This window comes from Mandrillus leucophaeus, unplaced genomic scaffold (genome assembly GCF_000951045.1).
Source record: "Mandrillus leucophaeus isolate KB7577 unplaced genomic scaffold, Mleu.le_1.0 Scaffold577, whole genome shotgun sequence".
Lineage (NCBI taxonomy): Eukaryota > Metazoa > Chordata > Mammalia > Primates > Cercopithecidae > Mandrillus > Mandrillus leucophaeus.
Genome location: NW_012106219.1, coordinates 29,026 through 44,837, shown reverse-complemented (window position 1 = coordinate 44,837; position 15,812 = coordinate 29,026). Strand labels below are relative to the sequence as shown.

General features: G+C 40.2%; 1 protein-coding gene and 1 pseudogene across 3 annotated transcripts in view; one reads left to right on the top strand and one right to left on the bottom strand.

The window, feature by feature from the left end:
• FNDC3A (fibronectin type III domain containing 3A) overlaps positions 1–7,999 on the top strand; it is a 227,413-nt gene extending 219,414 nt beyond the window's left edge. For all 3 annotated transcript variants that reach the window (XM_011998601.1, XM_011998603.1, XM_011998604.1), the window contains 2 exons: positions 1,355–1,482; positions 5,292–7,999. In XM_011998601.1, coding sequence (XP_011853991.1) covers positions 1,355–1,482; positions 5,292–5,606 — 443 coding nt within the window. In that variant the 3' untranslated portion in view covers positions 5,607–7,999. The remainder of the gene's footprint in view (positions 1–1,354; positions 1,483–5,291) is intronic.
• A 658-nt stretch (positions 8,000–8,657) lies between these two features.
• LOC105552833 lies at positions 8,658–10,559 on the bottom strand (annotated as a pseudogene).
• Positions 10,560–15,812: the final 5,253 nt, after the last annotated feature.

Below are 15,812 nucleotides of genomic sequence, written 5' to 3'. Positions count from 1 at the left end.
CTCACTGCAACCTCCGCCTCCCGGGTTCACGCCATTCGCCTGCCTCAGCCTCCCGAGTAGCTGCGACTACAGGCGTGAGCCACCATGCCCGGCTAATTTTTTGTATTTTTAGTAGAGATGGGGTTTCATCGTCTTAGCCAGGATGGTCTCAATCTCACCTCATCATCTGCCTGCCTCGGCCTCCCAAAGTGCTGGGATTACAGGCGTCAGCCACCGTGCCGGGCCAATAATTACTTTTTAATGTATTTTCCTAAATGCTTTGTTTACTAATATTAAAATTTAGCATCCAGTATATGTCCACCGGTTATACAAAATCATATAGGCAAGCCCAACTCTACTGAGGGTTCCACTCAATAATAAAAGCTGTTTTATCTGGCACGTTCATATTCAGACAAGTACTGGCTTTTGTCACTGATGTTTTTAATAATGTAACATAAAAATACTAAATGGAATAGGTAGGCCATTGGCTTAAAGAAAAAAAATTATAAACTCTGATGGTTTAAACATTTTGACTTGTTGATATTACATTCATTTAGATTTCAGAAGGAAAGCCTGGTCATCTGTTAAGCAAAACAAATTCTTCATTAATGTGGGTTTTTCAGTCAATTTTACACACACATGTACACATATTTACACACATTTGTATATACATTTATCTTTTACTTTTAGAGGGGTTCTTATTTTAAAGTGACTCTGGCAAGGGCTGCACTCTATTTTTAGCTGAAAAGTCTTATAGTTAATTGCTCTGAAGACTAATCACAGAGACTTCTAGAACCATATCCTGATCATGTACTTAAACAGAAGAAGCAGAACTCTTCTTGAATAGTCTTTCTAATAATATTGAGAGTTTCACTGAGTCTTTTTTCTGTTTGCTCATCAAGGTCAGTGTCTCTTAGCTTTAAGAAGAGTGCTGACTATAAGCAGAGCACAGTGGCTCACACCTGTAAGCCCAGTGCTTTGGGAGACTGCAGGGGGAGGCTCACTTAAGGCCAGGAGTATTGAGACCAGCCTGGGCAGCATAGTGAGACCTGCCTCTCTACAAAAGAAATTTTGAATTAGCTGGGGATGGTAGCATGTGCCTGTATATGTAGCTGCACAGGAGGCTGAGGCTGCAGTGAGCTATGATTGCACCACTGTCTCCACTCTGGGTGACAGAGTGAGATCCCATATCTTAGAATACAAGAGTGCTGATTTTAACCTCTTTGGATGCAAATTTCAAAAATTCACTGATACTTATTTCAAGTTTATAAGTGGATTTTAAATATTTGTTGATTTTTATTAAAACAAGTGTCTGCATGATGTACCAAATTAAAAATCAAGTGGAACAGATTTTATTTATATTTGTTTCCTACAGCACCCAAAATAGAGAAAGTAAATGATCACATTTGTGAAATTACATGGGAGTGTTTACAACCAATGAAAGGTGATCCAGTTATTTACAGTCTTCAAGTTATGTTAGGAAAAGATTCAGAATTCAAACAGGTATGTAACAAGATATTAATTTGTGGATGCATATGTTTACCTTTTTTTAATTTTTATGTATTTTCAATGTAAGATTTGGCCACCTTTACCTTTCTAATTCATAAACATGTATTCAGTATATATTATATTCCAGAGATCTCAAGATTCCAAATCTTTTCAGTATGAACTACACTTGAACAGATTATTTATTTATCTAATAAGTATTCATTGAACTCTGTGCCAGGCACTCAGGATACAGCACTGAACAAAAAGTCCCTTGCCTCCATGGAGCTTACTTATATTCTGGTGGAAAAGAAGACACTATAAGCAAATGAACATGACAGTATATTGTCAGATATAAGTGCAATGGAGAAAAAACAATATTGGATAAAAGAAATAGGGAGTAGTGGAGGGGGAGGGCACTGAGTCTTATTTCATTTGGGGCACTCAGCTGACATTTCAGCATGGCCCAAAGGAGATGACTATGGGGAAAAAGAGTGTTCCAAGAAGATGTGCTGAGGCAGGAACATGCCTATTAAATCTGATGAACATAAAGGAGTCAGTATGACTGGGATAGAGAGAGCAAAGGGAAGAGTGGATAAGGTCGGGTAGTTAATCCTAAGGGGCCTGTAGGTGGTATGGAGTGATGTAGGGCGTAATAGGCCATACTGTGGCTTTTACTCCACGTGAAATGAGAAGACACTGGAGGATTTTGACAAGGGTATTCATGTGATCAGACACAAGGTTGTTTTGACTATAGTGTCAAAACTACAGTAGGACAAGGGCAGAACTAGAAAGACTAATAAGGAGGCTTTTACAATAATAGTATTAATAATAGTCATAATGCAGTGCCATAAATATGACATTAGGCATGAAGTTATAATGGAATCCTAGAGGAAGTGTCACCTTCCTAGCCAAGAGGTTTCAAAGATAGCTTTCTGGTAAAGCAAGAATAGCAGTCAGATAGAGTGGAGAGTTGCCAATGTTTGTTACAACTTTTATAAAGAATGAGCTTTTATACCACTCCAAAGACTAATTAAATAGCTATACATTTCATCTGATTTTCCCTTTTTGCTGTAACCTTCTTAATTTTGAGGGCTTTTAAGCTGGGTTGTTTTCATTGTGTCTTATATTTTCCTCTTCCACTAAAAAAAAAATGATTATTCATTTGTTTTATTCCAGTATTGTGCTGTTGTAACTACTCTGTGTAATATCTTAACTGAAATTACAAAAGATCCAAAGAGTCAGATTAAATCTGGCATGCAATTGTTTTTCTTTATTAAACCATCTGTAAATTGACATGATAATTAGATTTGAAATGTAATTTACAGATAAGTAGGTTTCCTTCTAAGGAGGAAGCAAAATTAATATTAAAGAAAATATAATTATATTACACGTTTAAAGGAAATAGGGACTCCACATTTGAGTAGTTTATGGATAAGCTTGAGGCTTGTTTGAATGACTTTTCTTGGGTGTATAAACCATCTGAAATTAGCTTGAGCAAGTTAATCTGTTTTCTTTGGTCCTGTATCTACAGCCAACTATGTCTCTTCCTGCTTAGATGTCTTCCCACATCTGAAATACAAAATTGAATACTTGATCCCATCATCTTCCCTCCCAATATCTCCTCTCCAACATCTTTACTTCATCAGTGTCATGGACACCAATATCATCTTGGTCTCCAAGCTGTAAATTCTTAGATGAATTTTTTTTTCCTATCAACTCTTAATCAGAAGTTGTTTCTAAATCCATAAAACTACATCAGGGCCTCATCACTTTTACATATAGATCAAGAATCCCTGTCCTACTCAGCTCCCTTCAGTCCTTCACACAGCCTCATGATTAGGATTCCATAAACACTGTTTTAATGTCACACACCTACAGTGGTCCCTTTTAAATTAACCTAAATTTCCAACTAGTGTAATTAATGTATTCTTCCTGTCTGTACCAGATCTCTTCATTTATCACCCTCATGCCATTTGTTGAGGTTTTTCTTTCTTAACCTAATACTGCCAGGTTCATGGAATGGTATATGAAGACACATGGAAAATATAAAGACAAAAATCATCCATTATATCCATAAGACAAATACATATTTTTAATTTTTACTAAATTTACTTCAGTGTATGTATACAATTTTATACTACTTTCTCATACAACATTCTGTTTTAAGTGAATCCTTTTATAGGTTGAAGCATCCCAAATAAAGTCCAAAATTCAAAATGTTCCACCCAAAATCTGAAACTTTTTGAGGATCGACATGACACTCAAAGGAAATGCTCCAATTTCAGATTTTTAGGTTTGGAATGCTCAACTAGGAAATATGCAACTATTCCAAATCAAAAAAATTGAAATGCTTCTGGTTCCAAGCATTTCATATAAGGAATACCCAACCTGTACCATCTCCCAAACATGGATCATTTCTACATTCTACTCCCTGAAACATTATGCATCCTTAGATCTAATGCATAGTCACCATTTTCTTTCAGATTTCTCTTAAAAGCTTCTTTCAATAAGTTCCTTTATATATTGTTATCAGCATCCACATTTTTATTTATTGCCAATAATTCACTAATTTAATGGCCTTTTATTAAGTACCTGCTATATGCTGGATTCTGGAGATAGAAAAATGAGACAGAGGTCTTACTTTACTTTGAGAGCAAAGCCATATGTAAAAAAATTAGATTTATAACAGGTACAATTGAGGCAGCTAAAAGTACTTGAAAGCCCCCACGCGTTGGTTCATCTGACTTGTAGCCCACCAACTAGCTGGAGAAACTCAACTGACAAGTCATTTAACCCTATGAGCCTTTTTCCCAATTACAGAATGAGTGGCGGGGCGGAGGTTGCTCATTATTGGAAATGATAGCTCCTACAGATTGAGCAGTGATTGCATGCTGAGCACTGCACTAAGTACTTTAACAAGCATTAGTTCATTTCATCCTCATAACTGTCATACATGTTAACTACTAGTATGCCTGTGGTAGTTGGTCTCAGATCACATCTGGAGTGTGAAGTGGTGGAGCAGACCTTGGATGCCAGGGGTGAACAGTTCTAGTATATATCTTCTTAACCCATTTATGCCTAGTGTTCCATTATTGGAACACTAAGCTTGTGGTAGTTATTTATATCCAACTGATCAAGGTTATTGCCAAGGTCTGATTTTTCACCAAAAAAAAAAAAAAATTGCAACCTCTGGCATAAATGGGTTAATTACTAGCACACTCCCCTGAAAATCTGTGGAATTTCATTCTTTTTATTTCCCTTGTAAGGCATGGCAGAGGAGGTCCTATTCTCTGATTCTAAGTGATCTGCCCTCTCTGGAGTTTATACAGTGATTTGCCATAGGCACCTATAGAAAGCTCCCCTTATTCATTTGCCATTTCATTCAACAGATATGTTTGAAATTGTATGGAAATTTATCAGTTATATAAAGACATAATGGGGGAAGCAAAAGTAGACACTATCCCTTCTTTGATGGAATTATTTCATTAAAAAATGACTTCTTACATTTGAGAAAAGCAGGAAAATGCTTGAGAACTGATTCTGCTTGTTCTCTAGCTGCCCTGGGGCACATCTGCACTCCTTAACTCATCTGTGAACCGTATAAGGGTAGATCTCACATCCTCGCTTTTGAAATTTCTCTTGCCTCTATGCAACAAACAGATAAGTACTTTAATGGATAGGTATTTTTAACATGTCATTTAAAAGATAAAATCAATGGCATTCACTGGCTTTCACATCAAAAACAATTCTCACACTAGCCAGTTTTAACACATTTTCTGTCCAGCCTTCACACGTAATTCTTCCTTCCAATAATTTATTAACAGATTTACAAAGGTCCCGACTCTTCCTTCCGGTATTCCAGCCTTCAGCTGAACTGTGAATATCGCTTCCGTGTATGTGCCATTCGCCAGTGCCAAGACTCTCTGGGACACCAGGATCTCGTAGGTCCCTACAGCACCACAGTGCTCTTCATCTCTCAGAGGACTGAACCACCAGCCAGCACCAACAGAGACACTGTGGAAAGCACAAGGACCCGACGGGCACTGAGTGACGAGCAGTGTGCTGCCGTCATCCTTGTGCTGTTTGCTTTCTTTTCCATTTTGATTGCCTTTATCATTCAGTACTTTGTAATCAAGTGAAAATATAACTTTATTTTTTAACTCTATTACATTTTATTTTGTCATGTACTAAAATTATTTCTGTATTGCTTTTATAAAAAACAGTGGCATTTAGCACTGGCATTGAGACTATAGCACATCATTTTTGCCATTTTCAGTGCTTATATTGTTAGGTAGAGGCTGGCACTTTATTAGAATGCAAGCCACAAAAATATCAATTTTGGTTTTTTGTTAGGGTGGGTCTTCTTTTTTTCTTTCCCTCGCTCTTTTTTTTTTTTTTTTTTTAACATGCCTTCTTATAGAAAAACTTTCTAAGAGGCAACAATTTAGAATGGATATTTTGACCAATCGGCATGAGTGTAACAGTGATAACCTGATCTTTTTGTTTTAAAGATTATTACCAAGTGAAAAATCAGAATGAGTAGAATTTACACTAACATGCTATATAAAATGTTAAAGTCTGATGCTGTGAAAGCAATCTAGTGCTATATTTCTACCTCCTCATTTGTCTTAATTATTTGGTAAGTGGGATTATGATGAGTAACTGGAGGGGCTTAGAAACAAAAACTGGATGAAAGAGTATGCATGAAGTAAAGCTTCTTTGATAAATGTGGAGTTCTTCATTATAAATATATTTTCATGAATTCACAGATAAGTACTTAAAGAAAGCACAGACAGTTTACTTGGCCTAAAAATATTTTGATGTTTACTCAAAAAGTACCTCTTCGGGTCTTGAGAACATGGAAAAGAACTGAGTGCTTTTAAATACTTTTTAGAAAGTAATCATAAAAGTAAATAGAATTTCAAACCTATTTGGCTTCTATTTTGTGAACCTTTGAACTATATGTACGTGTATAAGGGTATACATGTACATATATGGCATATAACAAGTGTACACATATACACATAACAAGTGTAGAAATATGTATTACACACATTCACTCACTCTGTCGGGTATAGGCTAATTTTGAAGAACTCCCAAAAGTTTTTGCTGCTTCTCCCATAACTGCTGCCACCACCATCAGAATTCATAATCAAACCTAACCTTTTTGTTTGGGACACCAAATCTGAAGACAAAATTAATTTGCACCAGTAAACTTCAAGCTGCTTTCTTTCTTAAAAACTAAACGTTTAATGTATAATGTCTGTTTGGATACTGTTCCAAATTGTTGATTGCATGTGGTTAATGTTGCATTAGAGCACTTTGCAATTGCATAATTCATTAATGTTTTGTGAGCTTGCATTTGTGAGTTATTGGATGATCAGATTGAATTTTGTCAAGTATCACATTGTACATCTTGCCTAGATGTCAATGACTGCCAGTAATAATACAGTTTATAATGAAACTATCTACAATTCCTGTTTTAGCACATCTGTTATCCGTAAAACACCTGTAACTAGCTTTTTTAATTTATTATTTGAATTTTAGGATAGCAAATCACTAATTTTTAGTTGCTGAGGTTGGCATTTTAGTGATTAAGCACTTCTGTCAGTCTTTGAAAAAAGAACGTATGTTTTGTGCTTTGAAGATCTCTGAAGAATTTCTTTTATAATAGAATGGGCATGTATTGTAACAGTTTTATGTCAAATGATCTGTGCTGTAGAAAAACATTAACCCTTGTTCAAAAAAGAAATGGATAAACTTGGCCTTTCTAAGTGGTAAGAATGACCTGTCACTATAATATACTGTATGTTTACATTTTATTTAAATTTAATCTCTTATGTATAGGGTGATAACCTTCCCCCAAAACAACAGTGATTGCGATTGTTTTCTAGAAACTTCTTTAAAGTGCCACATTTGGCAGTACAAATGAGTCTGAGTGTAATAGCCCAGAGATTTATATATAGTTGAATGTCTAAAATGGTAAAATGTGCCACTGTGTCAAGTTACAGTGGCTTATGTTTTTCATAGTAATTCAAATGAACCTCCTATTTTTGATAGTAAATGTCATTTAATAGTATACTTGCCATTTGAGCCTCACTGCAAAATTAGTGCAGAAGAGAAAACAATTTTTAATGTAATCTTGATTTTACCTCATATACTGTACATTCCAAAAACTCTAAACTTTTTAAAGATTATAGATACACTACCAAACATATCACCTTAAAATTGTATAAGGCTGAATGAACTTCATACAAATGAAAAAAAGCTCATAAAAATACCTAAACTATGTAGCAAAAGTATCTTTAAAATCCATGGAAAATAAAAGTTGTATCATTCTTTTTGAGATATGTTTATTGTATTCATATATATTCATTATTTGCTGCCTGTTTAAGAAAATGAAATGTTATGGTCTCTCCTCTTCCAATGAGCTTAAAACATTTTTCCCAACAGTATACAACTCATCAACATGAGAGGATGTACATTTATTATATAAAGCCCAGTAAAGAATGAAATTAGAAGTTTTATCCTAGTGACTTGATTTTGTCCAACTCATGAAATATCTTACTTCCTTTCTGTATATAAAGAATACAGTGAGTCTAAGGTAAACTTCCCAGTGGGAAGAAGATCCGTAACCTCTCCCTCTCCTTGCCTTTCCCACATCCCTATTTTCCAGTACCTTCTTTCGCCCACTACCAGAGGCCCAGAACCTTCCTGTTAGTGGCACTGCTGGGTCTGCCTTCCACCAGAAAATCCAACATTCTCTCACTCGTCCCCCATTAAAATTCCCATCCCAAGGACTTCCTCCTGGGGACGGACACTCAGTGCTTTTTTTTTTTCCCTTTTTTAATGGGTGAGCTAGTAAATTTTATGTTATAAATATTTTACCACCATTAAAAAAAAAAAAAAATCCTTGAAAAATTCACTGAAGAAGCCAGTATGGAAAGAGGAGAACTCAATGTTTAAAATAAAGCCAACTTTTTTTTTTTTTAATCAAAAGATAAGTACATAGCTTCAAGCTCAACGTCTAGGTTGAGGACAATCATTATGAGTCCTATTAAAGGACAACCAGTTTTAAGAACACTGTCAGGCAAGCTACCATGTAGCTCTCCTTCACTCCATGCTTAGCTCTTCCAGACTTCCCAGTATTGATGAAGGATCATGTTTTTGTTCAGCTTTGCCCAGTGCTGTCATTCATAATAGATAAATGAAAAGTCCCAGAAACCTGTTGTGTTTGGGAAGGTTTTCTTTTGTTCCAGGCTTCAGTGGTTAATATGCTTGACAAATTTCACAGTCTCTATCTCTGTAGACCAATGCCAAAGAATTGCTCTCTGGATTCACCGTTAGCAGCTCTTCATCTTCATCTTTGGCAAAGTAAGAAGTAAAACCACCATATTCTGGCTCCCAGCCTTCACAGCCACAGTGGAGAATTAAGTCTAGGGCAAAATCAGCCTTGCTATGGTCACGAATTAGAAGTGTGGTGACCAGTCTTCCAACGCCTCAGTTCCCTTTGGCATGTGGGAACACCTGATTCATTATTTGTTTCATTTTCCTCTGACTCTGGGTCTGTCTGGTCGTGGCTCTGTTGGCCGTTGATGCTCATGGCTGCCTGATTATTCTCTCACTTAGGAGGGCTATGGCCAGTCCCTTCCTCAGTTCTATCAGCAGCAGAGGCTGCTGCTTCATCTTTTTTGTCATCCATCTCATCTTCCGAAGGGGCCAGGAAGTGAAGCTTCAGGCCTGTGAAGTTGGAGAGCAGCAAGAATAGTGCCTCAGAGCAAAATAACTTCATTCATTCCTTCAATATATCGGGAAGCTTCCTCTCCTCAGCTTTCTCATAAAGCCTTTTGTTGGCTGGGCACGGTGGCTCACGCCTATAATCCTAGTACTTTGGAAGGCCAAGGTAGGCGGGTCACCTGAGGTCAGTAGTTCAAGACCAGCCTGGTCAATATGGTGAAACCTTGTCTCTGCTAAAATAGAAAAATTAGCCGGGCGTGATGGCAGGTGCCTGTAATCCCAGCTACTCGGGAGGCTGAGATGGGAGAATCGCTTGAACCCGGGGAAATGCTGCTTGCAGTGAGCTGAGATTAAAAAAAAAACAAGAAAACCTTTTGTTAGGGGGACCTCAGCTGCTCTATTCCACATCTCCATTCACCAAGGCCTCACAGACCTTTGCAAATTTCTCAGGCTTAAGAAATTTCTTCAGGAAAATTTTAGAACTTTCTTCAGACTCTTCTTGAGTTTGAACTTGGTAATCCATGGCCAGATAAGTAGGGTTGATCCAATCATACAAAATTTCATGATCTTGTGGGGTATGAGGGCTCCAAGGTGTGAGGGGGTTCAAAGTAGTTGGGAGGCCTAGTCAGCGATGGACCATGAAACCAGCCACTGATAGACAAACGTGACTTCAGACAGGACTTCGGACACCTGGTGAAAGGACACTGCAGATGCTTCAAAGAAAACCAGTTTGTTCCATAAAGGGATAAGAGACTTGACAATCTCCTTCGGCTGAAAGTGTTCATCAGTGTTGTACAGGTCCGGGGTACCCCCCAGGTGCCTGTCCCAGGAAAGAACCAGGTACAGGATAAAGGCGATCCAGCGCCCTTCTAGCTCATCATCATGACACAGCAGGGCATCAGTGAATTCATATTTAGCACAGGACACATCAGTGGTTGGTTCCCAGTAAATTTTAGAAATACCAGAAAGCCAGGACCAGAAATCTTCAAACAGAATTTTCCTTAAAGCAGAGATGTGAGGCCCTCTTCTTCAAATCATCAGACTGTTGGAACTTACATAAATCATTATAGTTTTCATGGAAATCTAAGTTCATAAGTTCCTTCTGAAGCCCTGCCAAGAAGTCGGCTTTGGATGAAGTTTGGGATCACGCAGTGAAGAAAGGGGTCCATGTCCCTGACAATGGTTTCGTGGCTGAATGGTGTCCCACAGCTCCAGGCCTCAGCCACCTGCTTTTTCAAGGTTTCCTCCATGATAGCATTCGAAAACTCTGCCATCACCACCTCCTTTCCCTTTTTTCCCACCCGGGTTGGGCCGGGCTCCACTGGCCGTTTCCCATTCATTTCCTCACAAGGTACAGAGCCACACCACACTCGACTCAGTGCTTTTAAAATCCATGTACATCTCTTAATTGCCGCAACTCCAAGTACCGTGATAAGAGTTTAAAATGTTGGGCTGCGGAAGGAGAGTCTGGAAATAGGAACATCACAGAAGCAGCTAAGCATGAGTCCAGGTTTGAGTAGGGTATAATACTGATTGACAGTATGATTGCATGTCACCTCTTTTTTTTCTGTAGATTGGAAATAGGAGTATAGAATCTTATGCATCCTGTTTGAGCATTCCATGGGTTGCTTTCCAACACAAATCCCTTGCTTCTCACCATTATAAGATTATTTCTGCAGGATGGTGGCTCAAGGAGGTAAACAGGCTTTAAAAGAAAATAGGCCAGGTGCGGTGGCTCACGCCTGTAATCCCAGCACTTTGGAAGGCCGAGGTGGGCAGATCACGAGGTCAGGAGTTCCAGACCAGCCTGGCCAACACGGTGAAACCCTGTCTCTACTAAAAATACAAAAATTAGCTGGGCATGGTGGTGCACACCTGTAATTCCAGCTACTCAGGAGGCTGAGGCAGGAGAATCATTTGAACCAGGGAGGCGGAGGTTGCAGTGAGCCAAGATCACGCCACTGTACTCCATCCTGGGTGACAGAGCAAGACTCCATCTCAAAAAAAACGAAAAGAAAGAAAATAGTTCTCCCAAACTTAAAACAAGCAGTGATTCTGTAACCTAACTCCCATCATCAAAAAAGATGATGCCTCATGTTTTTAGAGAGTTTTTAAATGTTCTATTTTCATATACATTTTGTAAGTATATGCCCTTGGGAATATGTATCCCTTTTGTTTATGTATCATTTTCTCTCTGATGCTCCTAAGGGGGGAGAAAAAACTTGGAGGAAAAAGAAAATAACAAAAGAACCAAGATTTCAATAAGGTGGTCATCAAATTCTGTGTCCAGAGTGGTGCCCTCAAATGTTTAGATGCTGTAATGACTATTTTTTGTCTCATAAACAGGGTGATTGTGCCATTTCTACTTACTATGGGAAATTTGCCAAGAGAAAACGGTTTCAAAACTGAACAGATTTTGAAGCCACGTGACCCGTTCAAATCATTATGTCTAGGATCTGTCGAACATTTAATGTGTCCTAAGCGTTGTGTTCAGTTCTTTACGTTGGGCATCTCATACAGTCCTCTTAATTGCTCTAGTAAGCATTATCTGTAGCATAGAGAAGTCGAGCTCTCTGCCACAGGTCTCATGGCTAATCAATGATGAAGCTGGGGTTTGATCCAGGTGATTGGTCTGGTGCTCCCTCACTTGACCACTATCCTCTGCTGTCTGGCCCAAAATGTATGAACTCTAGGAAATCAAAATTAATATTGACTTTAATAGTGCATTTATGATAGCATTTATTGATTGAGTACCACCTGTTCGCTAGGCATTGTGCTAAGCACTTCATCATATGCAAAGCAAGCCACAGCCCTCTAAGGATTGAACAGAAAGAAATCAGATGAGAAGAATCTGGTACAAGCATAACAGACTAAATGAGAAACCCTAATTTCTTTCCTCTTGAATTTCATCCCCTGATACTTTCACTACCATTTTGAGCCCACACTCAGTCCTTAAGAATAGCCCATCTTAAATACTCATCCAAGGATGAATATGCCGTTTTTACCACTTACCACAACTGAGACACGCTGACATGTTCAAAAATGAATATAGCTACCATGTGGACCAACCTCAAAAACACGCTATGATGAAGGAAGCCAGACACAGAAAGTCACGTATTGTACAATTCCATGTGTATTAAATATCCAGAATGAGTAAATCCATAGAGATAGATTAGTGGATGCCAGAGCTAATTAGTGGATGCCAGAGGGAGGAGGAAATGGGGAGTAACTGCTCAGTGGGTGCTGGGTTGATGGAAATGCTCAGGAGCCAGACAGAGGCAGTGGTTGCACAACACTGAGGGCACAAAATGCCAATAAGTTTGTCACTTCAGAATGGTTAATTTTATGTGAATTTCACCTGAATTGCTTAAGAAGGGAATATAAAACTTACAAACTGATACACAGGTAACATAAGACTAGAGAATCCTGGGCATCAAGTCCATAAAACTGACGTAGTCAGTAAGTTCATTTTGCTAAGGACACAGGCCAACTTGTCTCTTTTTTCTCAAACTCCTACACCTCCCAGGATGGTACTACTCCTTTCAGCCCGTGGCATGTGCCTGGCTTACAACTGAATATTTTATGGATGTCCTTGAGAGCAATTAAACAATTTGGCCTGCCCAGACCAAAGTTACCAGCTCTATCTCATTCTTAATCCTTCTAGGATGACACAGAGGTCTTAAAGAAGAAATTACCTTTTCAGTTTCACAGTTTACCAATGGCAGCAGCTGCACAGTAAGAATGTTCATATCCAGTAGTATAAGGCCTATAACCTCTTGCCTCCCACCCTCCCAAGGGCTTGTTCCCTCTCCACCATCCATCCCCCTTGGAAATTGTTGCCGCGCTGAGCCTGTCTGTCTCTCAGGAGAAACTAGGACTAACAGAAAACTGTTAAGCGAGCCAGGCGTGGTGGCTCACGCCTGTAATCCAGCACTTTGGGAGGCCAAGGCGGGCAGATCACGAGGTCAGGAGATCGAGACCATCCTGGCTAACACGGTAAAACCCCGTCTCTACAAAAAAAGTACAAAAAATTAGCCGGGCGAGGTGGCGGGCACCTGTAGTCCCAGCTACTCGGGAGGCTGAGGCAGGAGAATGACGTGAACCTAGGAGACAAGAGGTTGCAGTGAGCTGAGATCGTGCCACTGCACTCCAGCCTGGGCGACAGAGTGAGACTCCGTCTCAAAAAAAAAAAAAAAAAGAAAAGGAAAAGAAAAGTGCTAAAGCAACAGCCACAGAGTAATAGGAACCCACACTCCACAAAAGTCTTGCCTGAATTTGCCCTGCCGTGTCCCTGCCATGTAAAGAGAAAACCTAGGAAACACTGAGTCCCCCGTCAATGTGGTGAGACTGGGAAATAGCTGGCCTTGAACTTCTCTGCCAGGGGCTCCCTTCCAGGGCCAGCTTTGCTATCTCTGCATTTTACTAAAGATACCATTTCCTGGTGCCTGGGGTCTAGAGGACCCAGTGGGTCATGTGAATGAGGAAGGGGCTGAGTGTGAAGCCACAAATACCTTGTGTGTGGTGACAGCTGTGGGGTGCCTGCAGAGTGGCACCAGCCTACAGGCTGCAGGTGGCAGCCTTTGGGGAACATGAGCTCAGAGCTGCCACAGCTTCCAGTTTTGCAAGACAATGCTTCCTTCTCAAACTCCCACACCTCCCTGGATGTTACCACTCCTCTCAGCTTGCGGCATGTGTCTGGTTTACAGCAATATTTTATGGATGTCCTTGGGAGTTACTAAAGAATTTGGTCTGCCTAGGCCTAAGATATCATGCTAACAATCCAGAACTTTACATGAAATTTCCCAATTGTAAAAGGTTGGTTCAAAACATTATGAAATGGCCAGGCTTGGTGGCTCACACCTGTATTCCCAGCACTTTAGGAGGCAGAGGAGGGTGGATCGCTTGAGACCAGCAGTTCAAGACCATCCTGGACAATCTAGGGAGACCCCATCTCTACAAACTTCCTGCCCTGCTCTTATGTGGGGAGAAGGGTGTAAAGCCTGTGGAGTGTTTACAAGCTTCCATAAGTAAGCTATTATACAAGTTATGGATCTATTTTAATGCCCCTCACAACTTTCCAGATCTTCAATTTGCCCATAAAATCTGGTTTCTGAGATACAAACTGGAAGACACTTTCCTAGCAGACTCCAGATCATAACCTAGCATTCTCTGCAGCCGGTGGTGCCATGGTCTATATAGCAAGAGGCTACCCAGCGCAGTGGTTATGCCCATGGACTCTGGAAGTGGACAGCACCACCCTTACTGGCTGTCCCAGTGACCTGGGGTCACTTCTTTGTGCTTTGCTCTTCTCGTCTCTAACATAGAGATACTAAAAGAACCTGCTGCCTTAGATTGCTGTGGAGGATGAAATGCATTCAGATATGAAAGGACTTGGAACAGTGCCTTGCAAACAGCAAGCATTAGCTTTATATTCATCCAGGTCATCCCTCTATATTCATCAAAAGCCAACCAGTGAGGCCTCCAGCCCGGGGCCAAAAGCCTATTGATGACACCAACTTCTTGCCTCTGGGGATGCAGGCCACAGCCGGGCCAAACCTAGACCCACTCTTGCCCCACATGAGTTACAGGCAGAGAGTTACTCCAAGAGTAGAGAAGAGAGATGCCCATGCTCCTGGTCTACTGAGAACTTCTTCTCACTAGATGAACTATGAAGTCAGGAAGCTGGTGAATGTCTACAGAAACACAAAGTAGAAAACAGATCTGGTCCCATTCCTTCCTAAAACATTGAATGCCAACTCATCGTAAGAGCTCAGATATGTCCTATGGGCCACGTTGTTTGAACCTCAGCACAGCAATGTTATCCAAAAAGCCCACTGGGCCTCCACCTCTCCATATCAGTATTCTGTCTTCAGCTGAAGTTTCAGTGAATACTTACTGAGCACCCACTGCAATCAGAGCACTGTTTTAACTGCTAGGAATTGTAAAGAAAACAGTGGTACCTGGTTCTGCAGAAGCTCATTCATTCTCCAAGTTAACAAATATTTATTAAATTCTCACTTTGCGCCAGGCACTAAGGAAACAGCAGTGAACACAGTAGATTAAAGCCCTGCCTTCTGGTGCACATAATGTTGGGAGATAGAGATAGATAATAAACAAAAAACTAAGTAAATTAAATAGTATGTCAGTTGATAATAAGCAATATGGAGAAAATACAATAGAGAGAGGGAGTGCCTGAATGGAGGTGAGTAATTCACAACAGCCAGGATGCTGACTGCAGACACAGTGAGCCTGCCTCAGCGCCACCATGGTGGGTGGGGAAGGGAAAAAGGGAGCCTTCAGCAGAGGCTGGGGTAGTCCACCTGGCCAAGGAGCAAATGGGAAAAACCAAAGAGACTCAGGAATTCGCAGCCCATGACAGCCATGGAGAGTGCTCCTGGAAGCATCATCTGAGTGAAAGAAAGAAGCCACCTCTTCACCAACCACAGGCCCCTGCCTCCAAGGCTAGCAGAGCCACTGGTGACCATGCAGGAAGGGGACATGGAACTGAAGTCTAGCAAATGCCAGCCCCTCACACCCCAGGAGCCAGCATGAAGCTTCATAAGGACCTCTCCCTCTAGCTTTAAGCCACTGACCCCTCTCCCCATACA